Here is a 19,369-nt window from a genome sequence, read left to right as displayed (position 1 = left end):
GAAGAAGAGGAACATTGCACCTAACAAGCTGCCAGCCCTCGAAGAAGAGGTTGGCAAGCTCTTGAAAGCTGGATTCATTCATGAGGTCTACTATCCTAATTGGCTCGCTAACGTTGTAATGATAAGGAAGCCTAGTAGGAAATGACGAGTCTGCAAGTGGACTTCACTGACTTGAATAAGGCTTGCCCGAAAGATTCCCCTTCCACGTATCGACCGTTTAGTGGACGACACTTTGGGATACCACATGTTAAGTTTCTTGGATGCTTTCTCTAGGTACAATCAAATTAGCATGTTTTTGCTTGACACTGAAAAAACCTCATTCATCATCGAAACAGAGACCTACTATTACAAGGTCATGCCTTTTGGGCTAAAGAATGTGGGAGCGACTTACTGATGGATGATTAACAACCTGTTCAAGGACTTGTTGGGAACCACCATGGAAGCTTATGTCGATGATCTAGTGGTTAAGAGCCATTATGAGGAACCGCATGTGGAGAAATTAGTGCAAGTTTTGGCAGTGTGCTGCTAATATAACATGTAACTTAACCCAAGAAAATGTGCCTTTGGCGTCCAGTCAAGCAAGTTTAGTGGAAAGCCATAATGAATCAGATTCATTGCTTAAATCTAATATTAGTTTGCTCATTGGAAGATTTTTGGAACTTCTATCTTAAGGTCTCATCATACACCATTCATTCTATCACACAACCATTGCATAATAAAATGAACGATAAACTAAATAAATAAACTAGAATGACCATGGGATTAGGCACAGTATAAACTCGAGCCTCCAGGGTTTACACCACGCCACATATCACATCCAACGTGATATGATGTACTGCTTGCTTCTCCACTCCTTGATTCTAATCTTATTAACTCTTTAACACTGTCTTCATTTAAAAGATCTAAAACAAAGACTAAAAAAAGCTACTCGAGACTTATGTCTTAGTACATAATTGAATAAATAATTATTACAAATTGAAATAAATCAACCGAAGCCTCTATAACATTCATTCATTCATACCAAGCTCATGCTCATCCTAAACATACATTCGTTGCTTCAAAACAATTTTGCAAACATTTATATCACATGCATATGCCAAATATTACAATCGGACATTCATACACACATATCTAACACCCCGTGTCGATGTTCAATGCGAATCACCACATAACCACCAACAACAAGGCCATTAGAACATGTATGGGCATTGTAGCATGTAGAAGTTAACCTCTACCCCAGGGGAGTTTCCTTTAGCATATCTGCATTGAAAGTTGACTCTATGTTCTTGGGAAGTCGACTCTTCTAGAAACAAAACTGTAAATTCGATTTTCTACAACCTTTGAACACCAACCAGTTTGCTATATTTGACACATGAAATCACGAATATACATTAAATACTAAACTGAGACTTTGATACCACTTACGGATTACATATATGGCGGTGCAGGTAAAATTAGAAATTTTTACACATCAAATATGCACAGCGAAATACAATAAACACATGCCATACACAGTTTGGATATTTAAGCAATACGTATATTCATCACATGAATAACAATAAATACGTACCTAAAGTTTGATATTAGGCTAAGGTACATAAACTATTTCTGTACTAAGACTAATTCTACCTCACGTTGTGGTGATCCTAGGCTATCCACACCTAGCGTGTTGTCTGGTACCCTTTCGGTCACCTCTACCTATTATAGACAAGAGATTGCCCGTATCACCAACACCCGTATCTCAAAATTTCTTGCGTGACTATCACGCTTTAATAAATTTTCACTGCGACAAAATAACAGAGGAAGAAGAAAATGCAGAAAGAAGTAGTGAATTCTCTGCTTTTTCAATTTTAATCCCTTGGCTAATTCACCACTTCACCCTCAACCCCTCTCAATTGGCCAACACATGGCACGCAATTAGGAAGGCTAAGGTAGCACCAAAAGTCGACTTTTCATGCATTGGGAGTCGACTCCCACTGCTACTGGGAATTGACTCCTCGAGAGGAAAGTTGACTCCTCAAGCTTGCAAATCAACATTTGACTCGCCAATCCCCGAGACGCTTTGGGCACATGATGTCGATACTAAACATGAAACAATATGGTGTGTGACGTTTTAGCTTCACCGTCCGCTAGCAATCAATAACACCAAAACTTATTTCGACACCGGCTAACCCTTTGACCCATCACCAGAATCTTTCTTTATCTCGATGACTATATGAGGGTTCCTGAATAGCACCTAGCAGTGGTTCAAGACAATATAGATGACAATGAAGTCTCACTTCAAATGAACATATTATAGTTGACGATTACTGTCTGAGCTCATCAATGTGACTAGATGACATCTTAGGAAACACCTTTCTTGATAATTAATCTATCTAGCTAGGGACTATCCCGTCATATTAATAGTAGATCACATAAGAAGTTTACCCTATCAATGATGATGAGGGTGACAGATCTTCTCCCTGAGCACTTGCCTCCATGAACTAACAATACGGAACCGCATAGATGAACCTCTCCACCTCGCAATTGGATGGTTCGATGCATTAGCAAATTACTCACACACATACATAAGACAACTGTGTGAGTTCAATCTAAGAATCAGCTACACTATCTGTAACGACCCGTTGATGGGTCTAGAGTTTTTACTTGAATTTTGAATTATTATGTGTGATAAATTAGCCTCAAGAATAAAATGTTATAGAATTGTGAAGTGTTTGACTTAAGAAATTGGGTTTTTTTTTAAAGAAAACTTAGATTGAAACCATTTGTTTTGGATTGGGTTTTATTTAAGAATGAGATTGAGAAGCCCTTGGGCCTAAGAAAATATTTTGAGCCCATTGTGTTGGGCTAATGAAATGGGCCTTGGGCCCATGAGCATAAAGTTTTGTGTATTTTAATTAGTTAAAAAAAAAAGAATGAATTATGAAAAGTCTAATGAGGGCTTGATGTTGTTCTTTGTGTGTGTGAAAAGCAAGGGTGAATTGGGAATTTCATAAATGGTTATTAATAGAAATGGAGATATTAGTATTATGGGGTAAAGAAGAAAATGGGGGTAAAGAAGAAAATGAAAAAGAAATGAAAAAGAGGTAAATGACCATAATGGGTTTAAAGGCTTGTGGTGTGTGTGCAAAGGAGAGGGGTAAAGTTGTAATTTGGCATATGGAGTTGGTGGAGGGCTGATGGGCGGCCATCCCTTCCCCCATGCTTTCTTTATTTTCTTGTCTTTTTCTCTTTCCTTCCCCCTCCTCTCTCGATCGGCCACTTCTTTCTCCTTCTTCTTCTTCCATTTTCAATCTCCATTGAAGCTTCAAAGGTGGGAGTTGCAGTTGGTTGTTCTTCTCGTTGGACCAAGCATTATCAAGGCAAGTTCTTCTTGCATTTCTTTTTGGTTATGGAAGTTCATGTTGATTCTTCTTGTTAACGCAAGTTTTGGATTCTCTTTCTCTTGGGTCAAGTTGGTTCCCTTGTCTTCGAATCTTCTATTTGATTAGAAGATCAAATCATGAGTTTATATTAATCGATGGATTCTTTTCCCATTTCTTTAACTTTTGGTGTTTATCATTCGTGGGTCTTTTTGAGAGTTTTCGTTAGGGTTTAGTTCACCCTAAATCCTCCAAGGAATGATACTTGATTGATTAGGAATGTTAGATAAGCAAGGTTTGGTGTATCTTGCTTGGGTTGTTGAGTTTTGTGAGTTGTCGTTGTCATTTTTAAGTTTCAGGCCCTTGTTGGTCGACCAAGTTTATGTTTTGTTCTTCAGTTGGTCGACCAAGTGTTTTAGTCGGTTGACCAAGTAATAATTTATGTTCTGTTAGTCGACCAAGTGTTTCAGTCGGTTGACCAAGTGATTTCAGTCGGTTGACCAAGTGGTCTGTTAGTCGACCAAGTGTTTTAATTGGTCGACCAAGTAATAATTTATGTTCTGTTAGTCGACCAAGTGTTTCAGTCGGTCGACCAAGTGATTTCAGTCGGTTGACCAAGTGGTCTGTTAGTCGACCAAGTGTTTTAGTCGGTCGACCAAGTAATAATTCATGTTCTGTTAGTCGACCAAGTGTTTCAGTCGGTCGACCAAGCGATTTCAGTCAGTCAACCAAGTGATAATTTAAGCTTCTGTTAGTCGAACAAGTCTTTTTACTCAATCGACCAAGCCCCTATTTAGTCGACTAACTTCTCTTCATCGGTTGACTAAGTCTTTAGTCGGTTGACTAACTCTTTAATTCGGTCAACCAATAGAATGGATTAATTCTTTCTTTTTGGTCCGATTCTTTCCTAATGCTTGAAATTCTTCCCCAAAGCTCTTGCGATGTTTTAGTTGGCTTTGAAATCATCTCGTGGATATATAGGTGTTCCAAAAATGGGGAAGTTAATTAATGGTGAGAATTAAAAATGAAAATCATGAATTGTTAATGGTGAATTCATGTAATTAAATTATTTGACCTTGAGAAATTGATCCCAACAAATAATGCTAAACCATGTGATGAAAATATCATTGGCTCATCTGAGGATATAATCTTGAAATGGCTAAATGTGCATGATGATTATGAGGAATATTGCTAATAATGAAGCATGTTTGATATGTTTACTTGAAACCTACATGAGCATTGCATGATATTATTATTAATTGTGCACTTATTATTTTGCGCGGCGGCTATGTACCGCGAGGTGAGAAAATGATATCCTAAAGAGCGCCTGACTTGGGTAAGGTGGCCATAAACCCGGTAGGTGATGCTCAAGCCAAATGAATGGCTAAATGAATTGTCTATGTATATTTATGCATGCATGTGAATGAAAGGCCTTTAAAGGCCGATATACTACATGGAGAATAATGTATTTTGAGAAATGAAATAATGCACGAAGTGCGTAATGATAAAGGTATGGAATTGGTAATAATGATGGGATTTAATGGGAATGCTACTCGTACTTGGGAAGTCGGGTCTATTCTACTTTGGTTTACCCATGTCTTGACTCTATTGCTTCATGTGTTGTAATACATACTTGCTGAGCCTTATGGCTCACCTTGTTTATTCATGTCATTTCAGGTAAAGGAAAAGCAATTGCTGAGGGAGAGTCCAGTAAGACTAGAGCCCAGGTCTAGTGTGTACAGAGATACCCCAGCCGAAAAGGTTCAGGGGAGTGATTTGTCTTGAGGGCATGTGGAGTGAGACTTATTTTGTAAATGATAATTGCCCTTATATTTTGATTGTGTGGCCTTGAGCTTAAAGAATTGTGTAAGTTAAATCGCCATTGGAAATGCTTTCTTTTGGCTCCTGATGATCAATGAGCAAGTAAAAAAAAAAAAATTAAATATTGATGTTTAATTTGAGTTTGGTTTCTGTATCCATTTATGTGACGACCTCCTTTCGGATTTTCCTATGCTAGCGGGATTATCTGGGAGAGGGCCTTTACACTATCGCAACTTAATAACAATCATCATCCACTATGCCATGTGGTCAATTATTGACATCACATTCGGTGCGTTGTTCTCCAACAACCACCCACAAGTCTACTAGTGACATCTCGATATCATTTGGAATGTGATACACCATCCTTCCATCAGTATCTCATACTAAATGAGGTAACAACTCTTATACTAGTCCACACTCGACTAATCGGAGTCCCCATCCAAAGAATCTAAGAACTAAGAATCATTTAAAAAGTCCTATTACAAGATAATCATGTCACATAGTCTCAACATCTTGAGAATAAGATTCTCAAATAGAAGATGTAATACCCAGTATTTAATATCAAGAGTTTTTTCAAAAATTATGGGGTTAAAATGGAAATTACTATAGTTTCGGGCCAAAATACAATATCCAAAACATGAACGAAAGGCGAGAGTCCATGTCAAAGAAATTCAATAAAGGTAAAATTTCCCAAATAAGTGATATTTGACAAAATCAAGAGATTCGTGAAGGTTTGAGGTCGAAAACACTCGATTAGAGGCATTCAGGCAAAAGAGCAAATTTTGTAAACTGTTAGAGGGAAGTCAAAACGATGAGTTTTTCCAAAATTATTGAAGGAAATGAATAGCTTGGAACTTATGGGTAGTAGTGGAATTGTTAGAAAATATAGGGGTATCAAGGATAGGGAGAAAATATAATTAGAAAAGACTTTGGGGTTAAAGTGCAAAAATGGAAACTTTATGGTGTGAAACCGACCGGCCGCCTGTAGCCACCGGCCAGCCACCCTGAGGCATCGGGAAGCTCGCCTGGAGTCTTAGGGGTAGCCTCCAAGTGATGATGAAGCGAGTAGGGTTTGCCATTGGCCGAAAAAAGCTACGATGGGATCGGTTTTATTGGCGGAGGTGACCGCTAATTTGGCTGAGATTTTCGAAGGCCTTATCTCATGATTTAAAGCTAGTTGATTGGTTTGGAAGCTAGATTTGGGGCTTAACAGATAAGAACAAGCAAGATTTGGTGGAAATCGACGTAAAAAACGAGTATAAATAGGGGTTGAAGGCCGAGGGTTTAAAATAAAAAACGAGCAAAATTTCTCACGTTTTTGCTTGAATCAAGTCTCATGGATAAAGGGATTTTGTTTTTTGAAGGTTGGGGAGCATTTCTGGAGAGTTTGAGAGAGTTTGGTATAGGTTTAGTGGGGTTTTGTGAAACTCGTCGAAAAATCGAGGGCTGCCGGACCGCAACTTACAATAGCTATTTAAGGCTTCTTTCGGTGACTGTTTCGACCTTTTGAGGGTTCCATCAAGGTCGCCTCATCGAGAGCTTCAAGGCCCTGCCATCGTTTTGGCCATCAGAGACCATTACCGGCGACCGTAGACAGAGAAGACAACCAGAGAAGATAGCTCGCTCGTGTACACGCACGGACTTCAGCCTCACCTACGCACCAGCGTGTGAGGGTGCGTGAGGCCCAGGTTTTCCCTGAAATTAATTTTATAATTTTTGTAAAATTATTTTAGGAAGCTTTATGCAAAAATATTTGGAGAAATTAGATATTTGACATTTATTATGAATTTTCGAAGGAAATAAATGTTGGAAAAATAGGAAAAAAAAGGAAAAATTGAGGAAATTATGGAAAAAATAGAAATATTGATTTTTAGAGTCATAATGGTAAACAGGAGACGACTGGACTATTTGAGGGAAGGATTGCACGGTTTTCGAGGTACGACATGTGTTTCGAGGAGAAAATCGGCTTTTTCTGAATTAAGGTGAGTGGTTTGATTCCAATCTTACTCTTGTTTGAAAGTGTGTTGGTGTGTGTGTAGTGGGTTCAGGTGAGCATTTTTACCCTCCCGAGCTTAGATTACATGTGATTGAACTAGTTCTAGTGAGCAATTATACCCTCTAGAACTTGGGATGTTATGCATAGGCGTTTTACTTATGCACTTGTGGCATCGTATGCATTTCGAACATGTGTTATATTGCATAAACTGTTTTTACTTGTAAAAGAGTCAGTGCATAGCGTGTAATTTTTCATATCATCAGGATATTGATTTTCGTGTCATTGTTATGTCCGTGGGGGACGGGATAAGGTGTTCTTGAGAATGGGGTAAGGTTAATCCCAGTGATCGGGTGACACGATAGGGCACTCGAGGATTAAGTATGTCTTGGCAAGGTTGTTGGTCCCTTAGGATATGACCACTCAAGAGGGGGGTGAATTGAGTAATTAAATTTTTTCTCAATTTTAATAAATATTCTTGATTAATGATTTTATTGAAAAATATATATTTGATAAATATAAAAAATTATATTTGAGAAATATAATAAATTATATTTGAGATTAATAATAAATGTAAGTCACAAGATATTACAAAAATAAATACAATGAGGCACAAAACAATTTTAGTGGTTCAGTGTCTTCACATACACTTAGTCCACTCTCCCAAGGTCTAACCACCATTGGGGTTCCACTAAATCAAAATTACCAAGATTTCCACTCTAGCTCACATTTGAAACTAGATACACACCTAGATTACAGTGGATTCTAGGCAACCACTACACCAATGTTTTCTTCCTATCTTACCTTAGAAACTGGATTCACTTAGATTTTAACGGATCTAGAAAACCTATACAATACTCAATAATAATTTAAATATTACAAATAATTTGTCCACACTTGGACACAAATAAGAAATTAAGAATAAATTATACAAAGTAATAATATTTAAATAAATAAATAAACAGTTACCTCAGTTTGAATGGAGAAGATCGGATTCGACTTTGCAATATCTTTTTCTCCTCTTGCCTTGTGGCTCTTCGGTGGATGAATAATGAATCTTTGAGAGCTTTGGAATGCTTGAAAATTAGCTTGAGAGCTTTTGGGAGATTTGGATGTGTAATGGATTCTCAACAAATGAGTTTGAGGGGTATTTATAAGTATTTTAACCACTAAAGAAATGATTAATATGAAATTTGAAATTTAAAAAATGTTTAAACTTTATCAAACAATAAGAAAACATGTCTTACTTTTAATTCAAAATAAATTTACTTTTTGCATAAGAAATTAAGATTTGAAAATTCAAATATAAGCTTTTGAGACATAGATGATTAAAATAAGAAAATATGTTTAAAAGTAATCTCATTTAATTCAAAATAAATTTACTTTTTACATGAGTAAGAAAAAACATGTCTAAAATCAATTCTCTTTAATTTAAAATAAATATACTTTTTTTATGAGAAAGAGAAAACATGTCTAAAAGTAATTCTCCTTTAATTCAAAATAAATATACTTTTTGCATAAGGAATAAAAGTATTTATCAATAAATAAAACTTCAAACATAAACTTTTGAGATATAAATGATCAAAAGTAGGAAACATTTCTAAAGATAATCCACCTTTAATTGAAAATAAATTTATTTTTTATATAAGAAAGAAATACATTTATATCATAAAAATATTTTTATTAATCATCAAAACTTAATTAATATAAGCAAATTGGCTCAACAAATGTCAATCTCAAAGGTGTGTGGAATGGATTTTTCATGGGAGATTGAGTATACCAAGGAGATTTTTCAAATTAGATGTGTTGCATGTTGTTATAGTCTATGTATGTCATGCTCGTATGTCTTTCATGCATTCAGTAAACTGTTTCATGCCATCACTTAGGTATTTTATCATTTAATCTGAGTTATACCCCTGGAACATTTAACGTTCTAGCTAGGGATTGCTGCGAGGGAGAGAACATGGCCAATTAAGGGCCAATGATGTTTTGTGTGATAGTCGTTATATATATTATTTTGAGGCGATAGTATTTATTTTGGTATATGTATGAACGGTTGTATGATAATGTCGTTATCATTTGGTAGTTTTGTAATGCGTATTTCGGTGTGGGAACACTTTGTATGAAACTCGTGATAGGCCATGATATTTTGATGTTATTTAATCCGCTACGTTATACTATATCTCGTTTAGTTTAAGATTATTGATCTTGTTAGTTAAACGAGTAAGATTGGAGTTCTCAGGATCTTATCAGCATGTGAAGATTGTTTTTAAAATCATCGTGGGTGCCAGCCATCGTATGTGTCAGGTATGTTATCTGCATATGAAGATTGTTCTTGAAACACCGCACGTGATGAACTTGAAAAAAAAGAAGATTCTCGAGAATTGCCTTATAGTGACGCGTCCGTGTAAGGCGAGGTGTTACAGAAGATATGAGAATTCATTCATATAATAATTGGAGAGTTTATGAATGATGATAAATTTGTCTTTTATTAATATATACGAAGATAAAATAAATATATTAATTACAATCCCGCTAGATATCATCCAAATCTAATATTATGGCACACACACTAATAATTTTATAATAATAATCTTAATTGATGATTATTTGTTTTTTAATTATAATCATTTTTACATTTACGTCACAAATGTCAACTTTCAAGTCAAACAATAATACGTTGTTGGCACTTTTAAGTCATTATTTGAAGAGTAGTCATATGTCTTTGTCACAAATGTTATCATTTGCACCAATATATTTTATAATTCTTAAGGATATTTACGCATTGATAATTTCAAAATTTGTTTGTGTCCTCCCCAAATATCTTATAAGTGATCGAGTGTTAACATTACAAATGTCATCATTCATATCGAAATCGTTTAAGTGTATAGAGAGGTTAAAGTGTAGTCTTTTGAAGACTTTATTTGACATCTTTATATTGTTGTAATAAAAGAAATGTCCTTTATTAGTTTATTTTTATACTTGTTTTGTTTGTTTGATTTTTTTTTATTATGAGATTCAAGATATGCCCTAGTCTTAAACTGTAGATATTTTGTATTTTTGTTTTAATAAAAATTTTATTTACAGAAATTAATTAATGTTATTGGTTTGAAAGAGCGTGACTATGTGCTTTGAGGGATAGTTTTGTTTTTAATATTTTATAGTGTAAATATTCTTTATAATCTTTTATTTATTAAAGAGATACATAAAACATGGCCTCGGATTTATAGTCGTCGTGTAATTAACCTGTCAATCCTTTTATTCATTTCTTAATATTACATTACATTATAAGTACCATTCTGCCTTTGAAACTAGGAAGTTGCTTTGGTGACGCGCCCACAGTTTAAGAAACCTCCAAGTAAATGCATACAGGAAAATATATATATATATATATATATATAAAAAGAATGCTGCTTCCCACTGTCTTCTACATCCTTTGCTTAACAAACACAGGAAAGAGAGAGAGATAGAGAGATGGGAATGTGGGAATTCATCAGCGCAACCACCGAGACAGTGAAGCGAAACGCACCCGATCTGAGTTCCGTGAAGGGAGCGTGCCGCAGCTCATACAATTTCGCCTGGACGGCCGTCGGAAAAGCAGATCGGGCCGTCAGAGATAACGTCGTCGTTAACAGGGTGAACCACCACCTGGCCAACGACGAAGATCGGGCCAAGATCGGCCGTTTGGCCAAAAACGCCGCTTTCTATGGCTTCCAAGAGGGCATCAAATACATCCCCGGTACGCTTTAACCTAACCTAACTTCTTTCTTTCTTCCTATTCGTTGCGCTTCTACACTCTTTTACTAATTTCTTTGTCTCTTGGTTTTTAGGTTTAACTTAATTTGCGTTTGTTTTATAATAATTACTTTAAATTATGAAAATTTTGAAAGCGCCTCTATTTCAATGCAATAAAAGTAGCTAGGATGAGGATAAGAGAAAATATCATTTTATTAGTTTTTAGACTCAGATGATTTTTCCGAAATAATTGAAGTAAAATTGAGAAAATTTACAACAGAAGAGGAAGAAGCAATAAAGAGGTAAAGAAAACTCAGGTGAATGTTATAGTTTAATGGAGAACCCTCTTCAATGGAAAAAAAAAATTATAAAAATAAATGAGATTTAATTAAATTACATTAATGGCCTATATTTTTTTTAAAGATAACATGTATCCTCCGTTACTATTTTATTTTATATGTATGCTATTTCTTCCTCTTTTCCTCATCTCTTCCCTTTCTTTTTCTCTCCGCTCCCGCCCCTCCTTTTCTCTCCCTTCTCTTCACGTCGTCGATGATCTCTGTCCTTCACTCTCCTTTCTTTCTTCTCTTACTCCTCTCCTCTTCACACTATCTCGAGGCCAGTTTCTTTAGGCAATATATAGTTGTCCGATGGAGATGAGTGAGTGGTGATCGTGTAGATGGTGGAGACGACATCACGATGGTGTTACGTTAATTATGTTGATGTGTAATCCTGATTCTGTGCTAGTTAGGTAGTTGAATAAATCTTTAGTCTTATCTACTTATTAGTTTTTCTGATTGAATTCAGTTAATTTGTAAGTTCTAGTCTTAAGCTATTTTGTTAGTAGTGGCATGAAAGTAGGAGTCTCTGCCTATTATAAATAGGCTAGCTGCAATCAGCTTTCGGTGCGGAAGTTTTTTCTGTTCTCTTCTTCCAGATTAATAGAAGGCTATCTTTTAGATTATATTCCTCTCCTTCTCTTGTTCCCTATACTTCTTCCTTTAGTTTAATTTAAAATAAACTACAACAGTGGTATCAGAGCCAAGTTGATGAACGGCTCAACTCAGATTTCTGTTCCCATTTTGACTGGGAAAAACTACCACCGATGGAGTGTTCAGATGAGAGTGCTTTTTGACTACCACGAACTGCTAAGTGTGGTAGAGGCTGGAGTTTCGGCAATTGCTGAAACAGCAACTGAAGCACAGCGAAATGCTCATCGCGAACAGAAGAAGAAGGACAAGAAGGCACTGTATCTCATTCATCAAGGGGTGAATGATGAGGTCTTTGAGAAGATTGAAGCTGCAACAACGTCAAAGAAAGCTTGGGATACCCTGATGACGTCATTTAAAGGTGAGGATAAAGTTAAGAAGGTGAGACTCCAAACACTAAGACGTCAATATGAACTCTTACAAATGGAATCTTCTGAAAGTGTTTCTGATTATGTAAGTCGAGTTCTTGCTTTGACAAATCAAATGAAAATTTATGGGGAGGAATATACAGAGCAGTTAAAAGTTGAAAAAATTTTGCGGACACTAACACCCAGATTTGAGCATATAGTGGTGGCGATAGAAGAAGCTCATAATTTGTCCGAGATGACAACTAATGCGCTATCAGGTACGTTGCAAGCCCATGAGCAACGTATGAATGAGAAGCAAATTGAAAAGCCTATTGAGCAGGCCTTTCAAAGTCAAGTCTCCACCAAAGCGGAACGAAGCAGTGACACCAATTTAGGACAAGGTAGTTTGTGTGGTAAAGGACGAGGACGTGGGGGTCACAACAACAACAGAGGCCGCGGAAGTCAGAACAATTTTCAAGGAAATGACAAGAAGGAGAGATCAGATAACCACCATCAACGCAACTCGAACTCCAGAAGCCGAGGTCGAGGACGTGGTAAAGAGAGGTATGACAAGTCTAATGTTGAATGCTACTCATGTCATAGATTTGGACATTATGCGAGTGAGTGCAGATACAAAAAAGATGATCAAAGGGCTCAGTATGTACAAGGAAGTGAAGATGATGAGAGTCATGCCCTCTTGATGGTTACAGCAGCTGATGAAGCACCAAGCTATCACACCTGGTTTCTTGACACCGGATGTACAAATCATATGTGTGGCAAGAAGGAGTTGTTTACTGACCTTGATGAATCAGTAAAATCCAAGGTCAAATTTGCCGATGACAGCACAATTCCAGTAATGGGGAAAGGGAAGATTCTCATAAATTTGAAGAATGGAGATCATAAATACATCTCTGATGTTTTTTATGTGCCGGGCATGAAAAGTAACCTGCTAAGTATTGGTCAGCTGCTGGAAAAAGGGTATGACATGAGTATCCGGAACAAACAACTCTCCATTCTTGATAAGAGAGGTACACTCATTCTTAAGGCTCCTCTGACCATGAATAGAATGTTTCGAGTTGATATTTCTAGTGGTAGTTATACCTGCCTTAATGCTATAATAAATGATGAATCTTGGCTGTGGCATCTTCGTTTTGGGCATTTAAATTTTCGTAGTTTAAGGTTGCTTGCTCAGAAAAATATGGTGACTGGTTTGCCAAGCATTAAACATCATGATCAGTTATGTGAAGCCTGTACTCTTGGAAAGCAAAGTAGGATGCCCTTTGCTGTAAGAAATCAGCGTGCAGTACAACCACTTGAGCTCATTCACTCCGATGTATGTGGCCCGATGAACACACTAACTATTGGAAACAATAGGTATTTTCTCACTTTTATTGATGATTATAGCAGAAAAATCTGGGTTTATTTTCTGCAAAGGAAATCCGATGTTTTTGGATATTTTAAGAAATTCAAGGCTCATGTCGAAAAGGAAAGCGGTCATTTTATTAAGATTTTGCGAACTGATGGTGGGGGTGAATATGTATCTGCTGAATTTAACAAGTTTTGTGAAGAACAGGGAATCAAGCATGAAGTCACATTTCCTTACACTCCACAGCACAATGGAGTTGCCGAACGAAAGAACAGAACGATAATGAATATGACAAGGAGCATGTTAAAGGCCAAAGGTATGCCTAATTCTTTTTGGGCAGAAGCTATATCGTGTTCTGTTTATTTATTAAATAGGTCTCCAACAAGGAGTGTCCAGGATATTACTCCTGCAGAAGCATGGAGTGGTTACAAGCCAAGTGTAAAACACCTAAAGGTGTTTGGATCAGTTGCTTATGCTTATGTTCCAGCACAAACAAGGACAAAGCTTGATGATCGAGGGGTGAAAACCATCTTTATTGGCTACAAGCGTGGTGGCTACAAGCTATATAATCCAGTAACAAAGAAGGTGATTTTAAGCAGGGATGTGAGGTTTGCCGAAGATGAGATCTGGAAATGGGATGAAGAAATACATGATGATTCAAGAAGACACCTCATTACTGACCTTGAAGAGGTCTCTGAAGTTGCTGCTCCCATCAGAAATTTTGAGGCTTCACCAATCTCTGCCCAAGAAAGATCTGCTCCTTTGGAAACAGAAAGACCAAGGAGACAATGGCAGCCATCAATTACCTTGCGTGATTTTGAGGTAATTTCTGACAATGCTATTGATGATGATGGAAATTTTGTGCATTTCGCAATGTTCGCAGATTGTGAACCAATGACTTTTGAGGAAGCAAATCGAGAATACAAGTGGGTGAAGGCTATGACTGAAGAAATAAACGCAATAGAAAGAAATGACACATGGGAGCTTACTGATATTCCACAAGGTCACAATGCCATTGATGTGAAGTGGGTTTTCAAGACAAAGAGAAAGTCAGATGGCAAGTTAGAAAAGCATAAGGCAAGATTGGTGGCGAAGGGATATGAGCAACGTCCGGGTTATGACTATCAAGAGGTATTCTCTCCTGTTGCTCGAATTGAAACTATTAGATTGATTATTGCTTTGGCTGCACAGAATCATTGGAAGGTTCACCAAATGGATGTGAAGTCGGCATTTTTAAATGGTCCATTGGAAGAAGAAGTCTATGTCAAGCAACCTCCAGGATTTGTGAAGAAGGGAAAGGAAGATAAAGTTTATAGACTGAAGAAAGCTTTGTATGGCCTGAAACAAGCACCGAGAGCATGGAACAAGTGCATTGATTATTTCTTCAGTAAAACAGGTTTTGGAAAATGCCCCTCTGAGCACTCTTTATATGTTAAAGTTAATAATTCTGGTGATATATTATTGCTGTGTCTTTATGTTGATGATTTAGTCTTTACAAGCAATAATCCCAGAATGATTTCAGAATTTAAGAGATCTATGTTGGATGAATTTGAAATGACAGACCTTGGTCTAATGTCATATTATCTTGGAATAGAAGTAGTTCAGAGAGAAGATGGGATTTTTATTTCCCAAAAGAAGTATGCTATTGATCTCTTAAAGAAGTTTCATATGTTTGAATGCAATCCTGTGAGAACCCCTGTGGAAGTTGGAACGAAAGTATCAAAGAATGATGACGGGGCTCCTATTGATTCAACTTATTTTAAGCAAATTGTTGGCAGCCTTCGATATTTGACATGCACAAGACCTGATATCTCTTATGGAGTTGGTTTGATTAGTAGGTTTATGGAATCTCCTCGACAATCTCATATGCAAGTTGCCAAGAGAATTATGCGGTACCTAAAAGGTACTTATGATCATGGTCTGTTTTATGCTTCAACTAACCAGTGTACTCTTGTAGGATACTCAGACAGTGACTGGGGAGGAGATTTAGATGACCGTAAAAGCACATCTGGTTACTGTTTTAATTTCGGAAATACAGCTTGCTCATGGTCCTCTAAGAAGCAATCAATTGTTGCACTTTCAACCTGTGAAGCAGAGTATGTAGCGGCAACATCAAGTGCATGTCAAGCAATCTGGTTGCGTTATTTAATGGGTCATATTTATATTCCACAGAGAGAGTCTACGAAGATTTTTATTGATAATGTTTCTACAATTAATCTGGCCAAGAATCCTGTTATACATGGAAGAAGCAAGCATATAGACATACGCTATCATTTTTTGAGAGATCAGGTTGCCAAAAGTGAGATAAAATTGGAGTACTGCAAGTCTGAAGATCAAGTGGCTGACATCCTCACCAAGCCACTGAAGTATGAAGCTTTCATCAAGTTGAAGCAGAAGATGGGAATGACTACTTTGTCGAATCAGGATTAAGGGAGGATGTTGATGTGTAATCCTGATTCTGTGCTAGTTAGGTAGTTGAATAAATCTTTAGTCTTATCTACTTATTAGTTTTTCTGATTGAATTCAGTTAATTTGTAAGTTCTAGTCTTAAGCTATTTTGTTAGTAGTGGCATGAAAGTAGGAGTCTCTGCCTATTATAAATAGGCTAGCTGCAATCAGCTTTCGGTGCGGAAGTTTTTTCTGTTCTCTTCTTCCAGATTAATAGAAGGCTATCTTTTAGATTATATTCCTCTCCTTCTCTTGTTCCCTATACTTCTTCCTTTAGTTTAATTTAAAATAAACTACAACAAATTAGCGGTACTAAGTTTCTTTCTCTCTCTTCCGAGCCTAAATTTTTGGACTCGTCCTTCGTCCTTCAAACTCGAAGAACCTCAAACTCTAAATCCTAAATCTTTGAATATGGATTCTTCTTTCAAAGAACCCAGATTCAAGGGTTAGATTTATTCAAGCAAATCTAAGCCTTGAAACTAGGTGCTTCAAAGTCGAGTAACTAGACTTAAGGGTTTTTCATGCCACAAATTTTTGGGTTCTTTAAGGGCCAAACAAAGAACCCTTCAAAGAACCTAGATTCAGAGGTTCGGGTTTCTTAGAATCTGATTTAGTAGTTGCTGGCGATGTCATTGTTGACCATTTATAATTTTGTTTAATTTTTTGGGTTCTTTGTTTTTTTTTTTTTTTATAATGATAATGAATATAGAGATATTTTTTTTAACATTTTGAGAAACTTGAGAGATCGCTATTACGCAGACGACCTTTGACTTGAGCTATCTCACAATTTTTAAAACTTATAATCTGCCTATCCCACGATTTAGATAAACGGATAGGATTATTGGGGGATAAAATTAACTCGAAATCCAACCGCTCAAAGAAGCACAAGTGATTGCACAATTTCGCATAAAGACAAAATTGTTCCCACAACCTTGCCATATTCTAAACTCGAAATCCGACCTCTCGAAGAAACACAAGCGATTGGACAATCTCACATAAAGACAAAATCGTTCCCACAACTTTGTTATATTTTAATAATTTAAAGAAAATTTAACACACCTTTATTAATAATAAGGGGTTAAGTGGTCTATGTCAATAAAACTCACATCTTTATTAATAATAAAGGGGTTAAGTGGTCTGTGTTAATAAAACTCACTAGAGATTTGTGCATAGTTGGCGCACTTTAATCAAACGGTAAGAGAGTGTTTAATTTACCAAAAAATGAATTATAAAATTTTAGATGCGTCGGCTCTTGTGCGTGTGCAGTTCATTTTTAAGGATTAGATGTTTGATATTTATTGTCTATTGACATGAAATTTTTTGCTGAAAAAAAGAAGTTCGTTAGGACTCAATCTCAGATTGATAATATCTTAAATGTAGTATTACTTACTATTTAAGTTTATTTATTTTAATAAATAACAATATATCACTTGAAACTTAATAAAGAATAACTGGACGGAAAATTTTAAGATTAAGAAAACCACCATCTTCCATTAGGCTGTCTTCGACCGATTGCTATTTCCCTAATCAAGCCAAATTTTTAGGGAGGTTTTGGAATTTCTCCACTCTAACTACCACCGCCTCGCTGCAGCCCTTGTCATCTCTTTCCATAATAGCCATCTCAATAGCCTCCCCCCATGACGATTATCGTTGCAGCCCTTGTCATCGCCTGTCGTAGTCGAGGCGAAGGGTTCAAGCGGTTCGACATGACAAATTAGAAGAGGTCAAGCAGCCGAAGAAGGCAAAGAATCAACAGTGAAGGAGTGGCAAAAGATGAACAGATGTGACGGTGAAAGATGAATTATTATTTTGAAAAAAAATGTTAAATAATTTTATTTAAAAATATTACTAAATTAATTTTAAAGATATATTAAATAATATTAAATTTTAATGCATTAATATTTATTATTAAATTAGAAAATAAATATTAAATTCTTATAGTAATAAAAATTATAGGTAAGGTAAAAAAATTAGAATTGAAGTTTATTAATAAATAAATAAAAGGAAGAGTAGAATAGGGAGTGTGGTTAGAATAAGTATAGTTTTTTAGGTAAAAAAAAGAATAAATAATGAATTATTTATAATATAATAAAAAGTAAAATAAATAGCGTGATTAGAGACATGTGTAAGGGCCTTTAGTATAGATTTCTAGCATTATGATCTGTGTAGCTGAATCAATATAAGATCAACTGCATCAATTAAGGACTTGAGGATGAATTTCTATGAATTGATCATATATATGCTCTCACGTATTATATATCCTTCTGAGCAGACCTGTAAACCAGTTCCACTTTCAATTCTTCAAACTTGATTTTCTGGGCATTGACATCTCTGCAACCGGCCGGAACTATCTGCAGGAGGGACACCAATTGTTAACATCCTCTCGCGATCGCTTCAGGACGAGAAGAAGAAGAAAACCGAGGACAATAAACAAGCAATAGAGGCATTGCAAGCTAGGATCACCAAACTGGAGAAAGAATCCGGCGGCAAATTACCCGATGGAGTCGAAACGGTCAGTCGCGGCCATGGCAAAGAAGACTCGAGAGCTGGCCAATACTCCAACGCAAACCAGAAACCGGAAGATGCGATAAGAATCTTCATGATGAAGGAATTCAGCGGTAGGCATATCACCGGAAAAATATTCGACGATCTGTTCGTTCCCGGGGTTGGCCGCCAGAGGAACGAGAAGTGAAGAATGGATTTAGGGCTGGCTTCGTTTATGTGTTTTTGTGGTGTGTTGTGTTGTAAGCAGAAGAAGCCTGTGGTTGGGGGCTGATGCACTACGCTGCGTGTTGTGTAAAATGTAATACTATAAAATGTATAAGCCTACTTTGTGGTTGGTTGGTTGGTTGAGAAGCCAGAAAATGTATTACACGAGTAATGTATGTATCTCTAGCAGAGATGAATAACAACGGTGATGTGATAATTCATGTAGAAGTGTTTATCTGAATATAAAATCTGTTAAGTGTCTTTTCATCTTTCTTGAGGTAGTATTTGTTAACTAAGACATGAGATGAAAAATATCAAATATATATGAGAAGTATTTTAGATGTTTGTTTTTTCTAACGTGTTTGTTAAACTTATCTAGTGACTTTAGAAAAAGAAATCATACGACTTCATATCTTGATTTTTCAATATATGCTTATCTCTCTTTCTTCTCAAGATAAGCAAATATTGATTTTTACATATAAGAAAAAAATAACGTTTGTGTCTTTTAGTGCATTTTAAAAAATTTAATAAAAATTTTAAAATACTTCTCAGCCGTATCTTAAATATTCCATATCTTGGTCCGGAAAACATTATGGCTT

At 36.3% G+C, this 19,369-nt stretch overlaps 1 protein-coding gene across 2 annotated transcripts in view; it reads left to right on the top strand.

Annotated features, from left to right (window-relative positions):
• The window catches only part of LOC127812274 (uncharacterized), a 47,116-nt gene extending 28,076 nt beyond the window's left edge, over positions 1 to 19,040 (top strand). Inside the window, exons 1-2 of one of the 2 annotated variants that reach the window (XM_052352668.1) lie at positions 10,583 to 10,915; positions 18,419 to 19,040. In XM_052352668.1, coding sequence (XP_052208628.1) covers positions 10,651 to 10,915; positions 18,419 to 18,753 — 600 coding nt within the window. In that variant the 5' untranslated portion in view covers positions 10,583 to 10,650 and the 3' untranslated portion in view covers positions 18,754 to 19,040. Of the gene's footprint in view, positions 1 to 10,582; positions 10,916 to 18,418 lie in introns of those variants that run through there. The other variant, XM_052352669.1, reaches the window with a different exon arrangement.
• The last annotated feature ends 329 nt before the right edge of the window (positions 19,041 to 19,369 follow it).

Source organism: Diospyros lotus, chromosome 10 (assembly GCF_014633365.1).
Source record: "Diospyros lotus cultivar Yz01 chromosome 10, ASM1463336v1, whole genome shotgun sequence".
In the NCBI taxonomy this organism is placed as follows: Eukaryota; Viridiplantae; Streptophyta; class Magnoliopsida; order Ericales; family Ebenaceae; genus Diospyros; species Diospyros lotus.
This window is presented reverse-complemented; position numbering and strand designations above follow the sequence as displayed.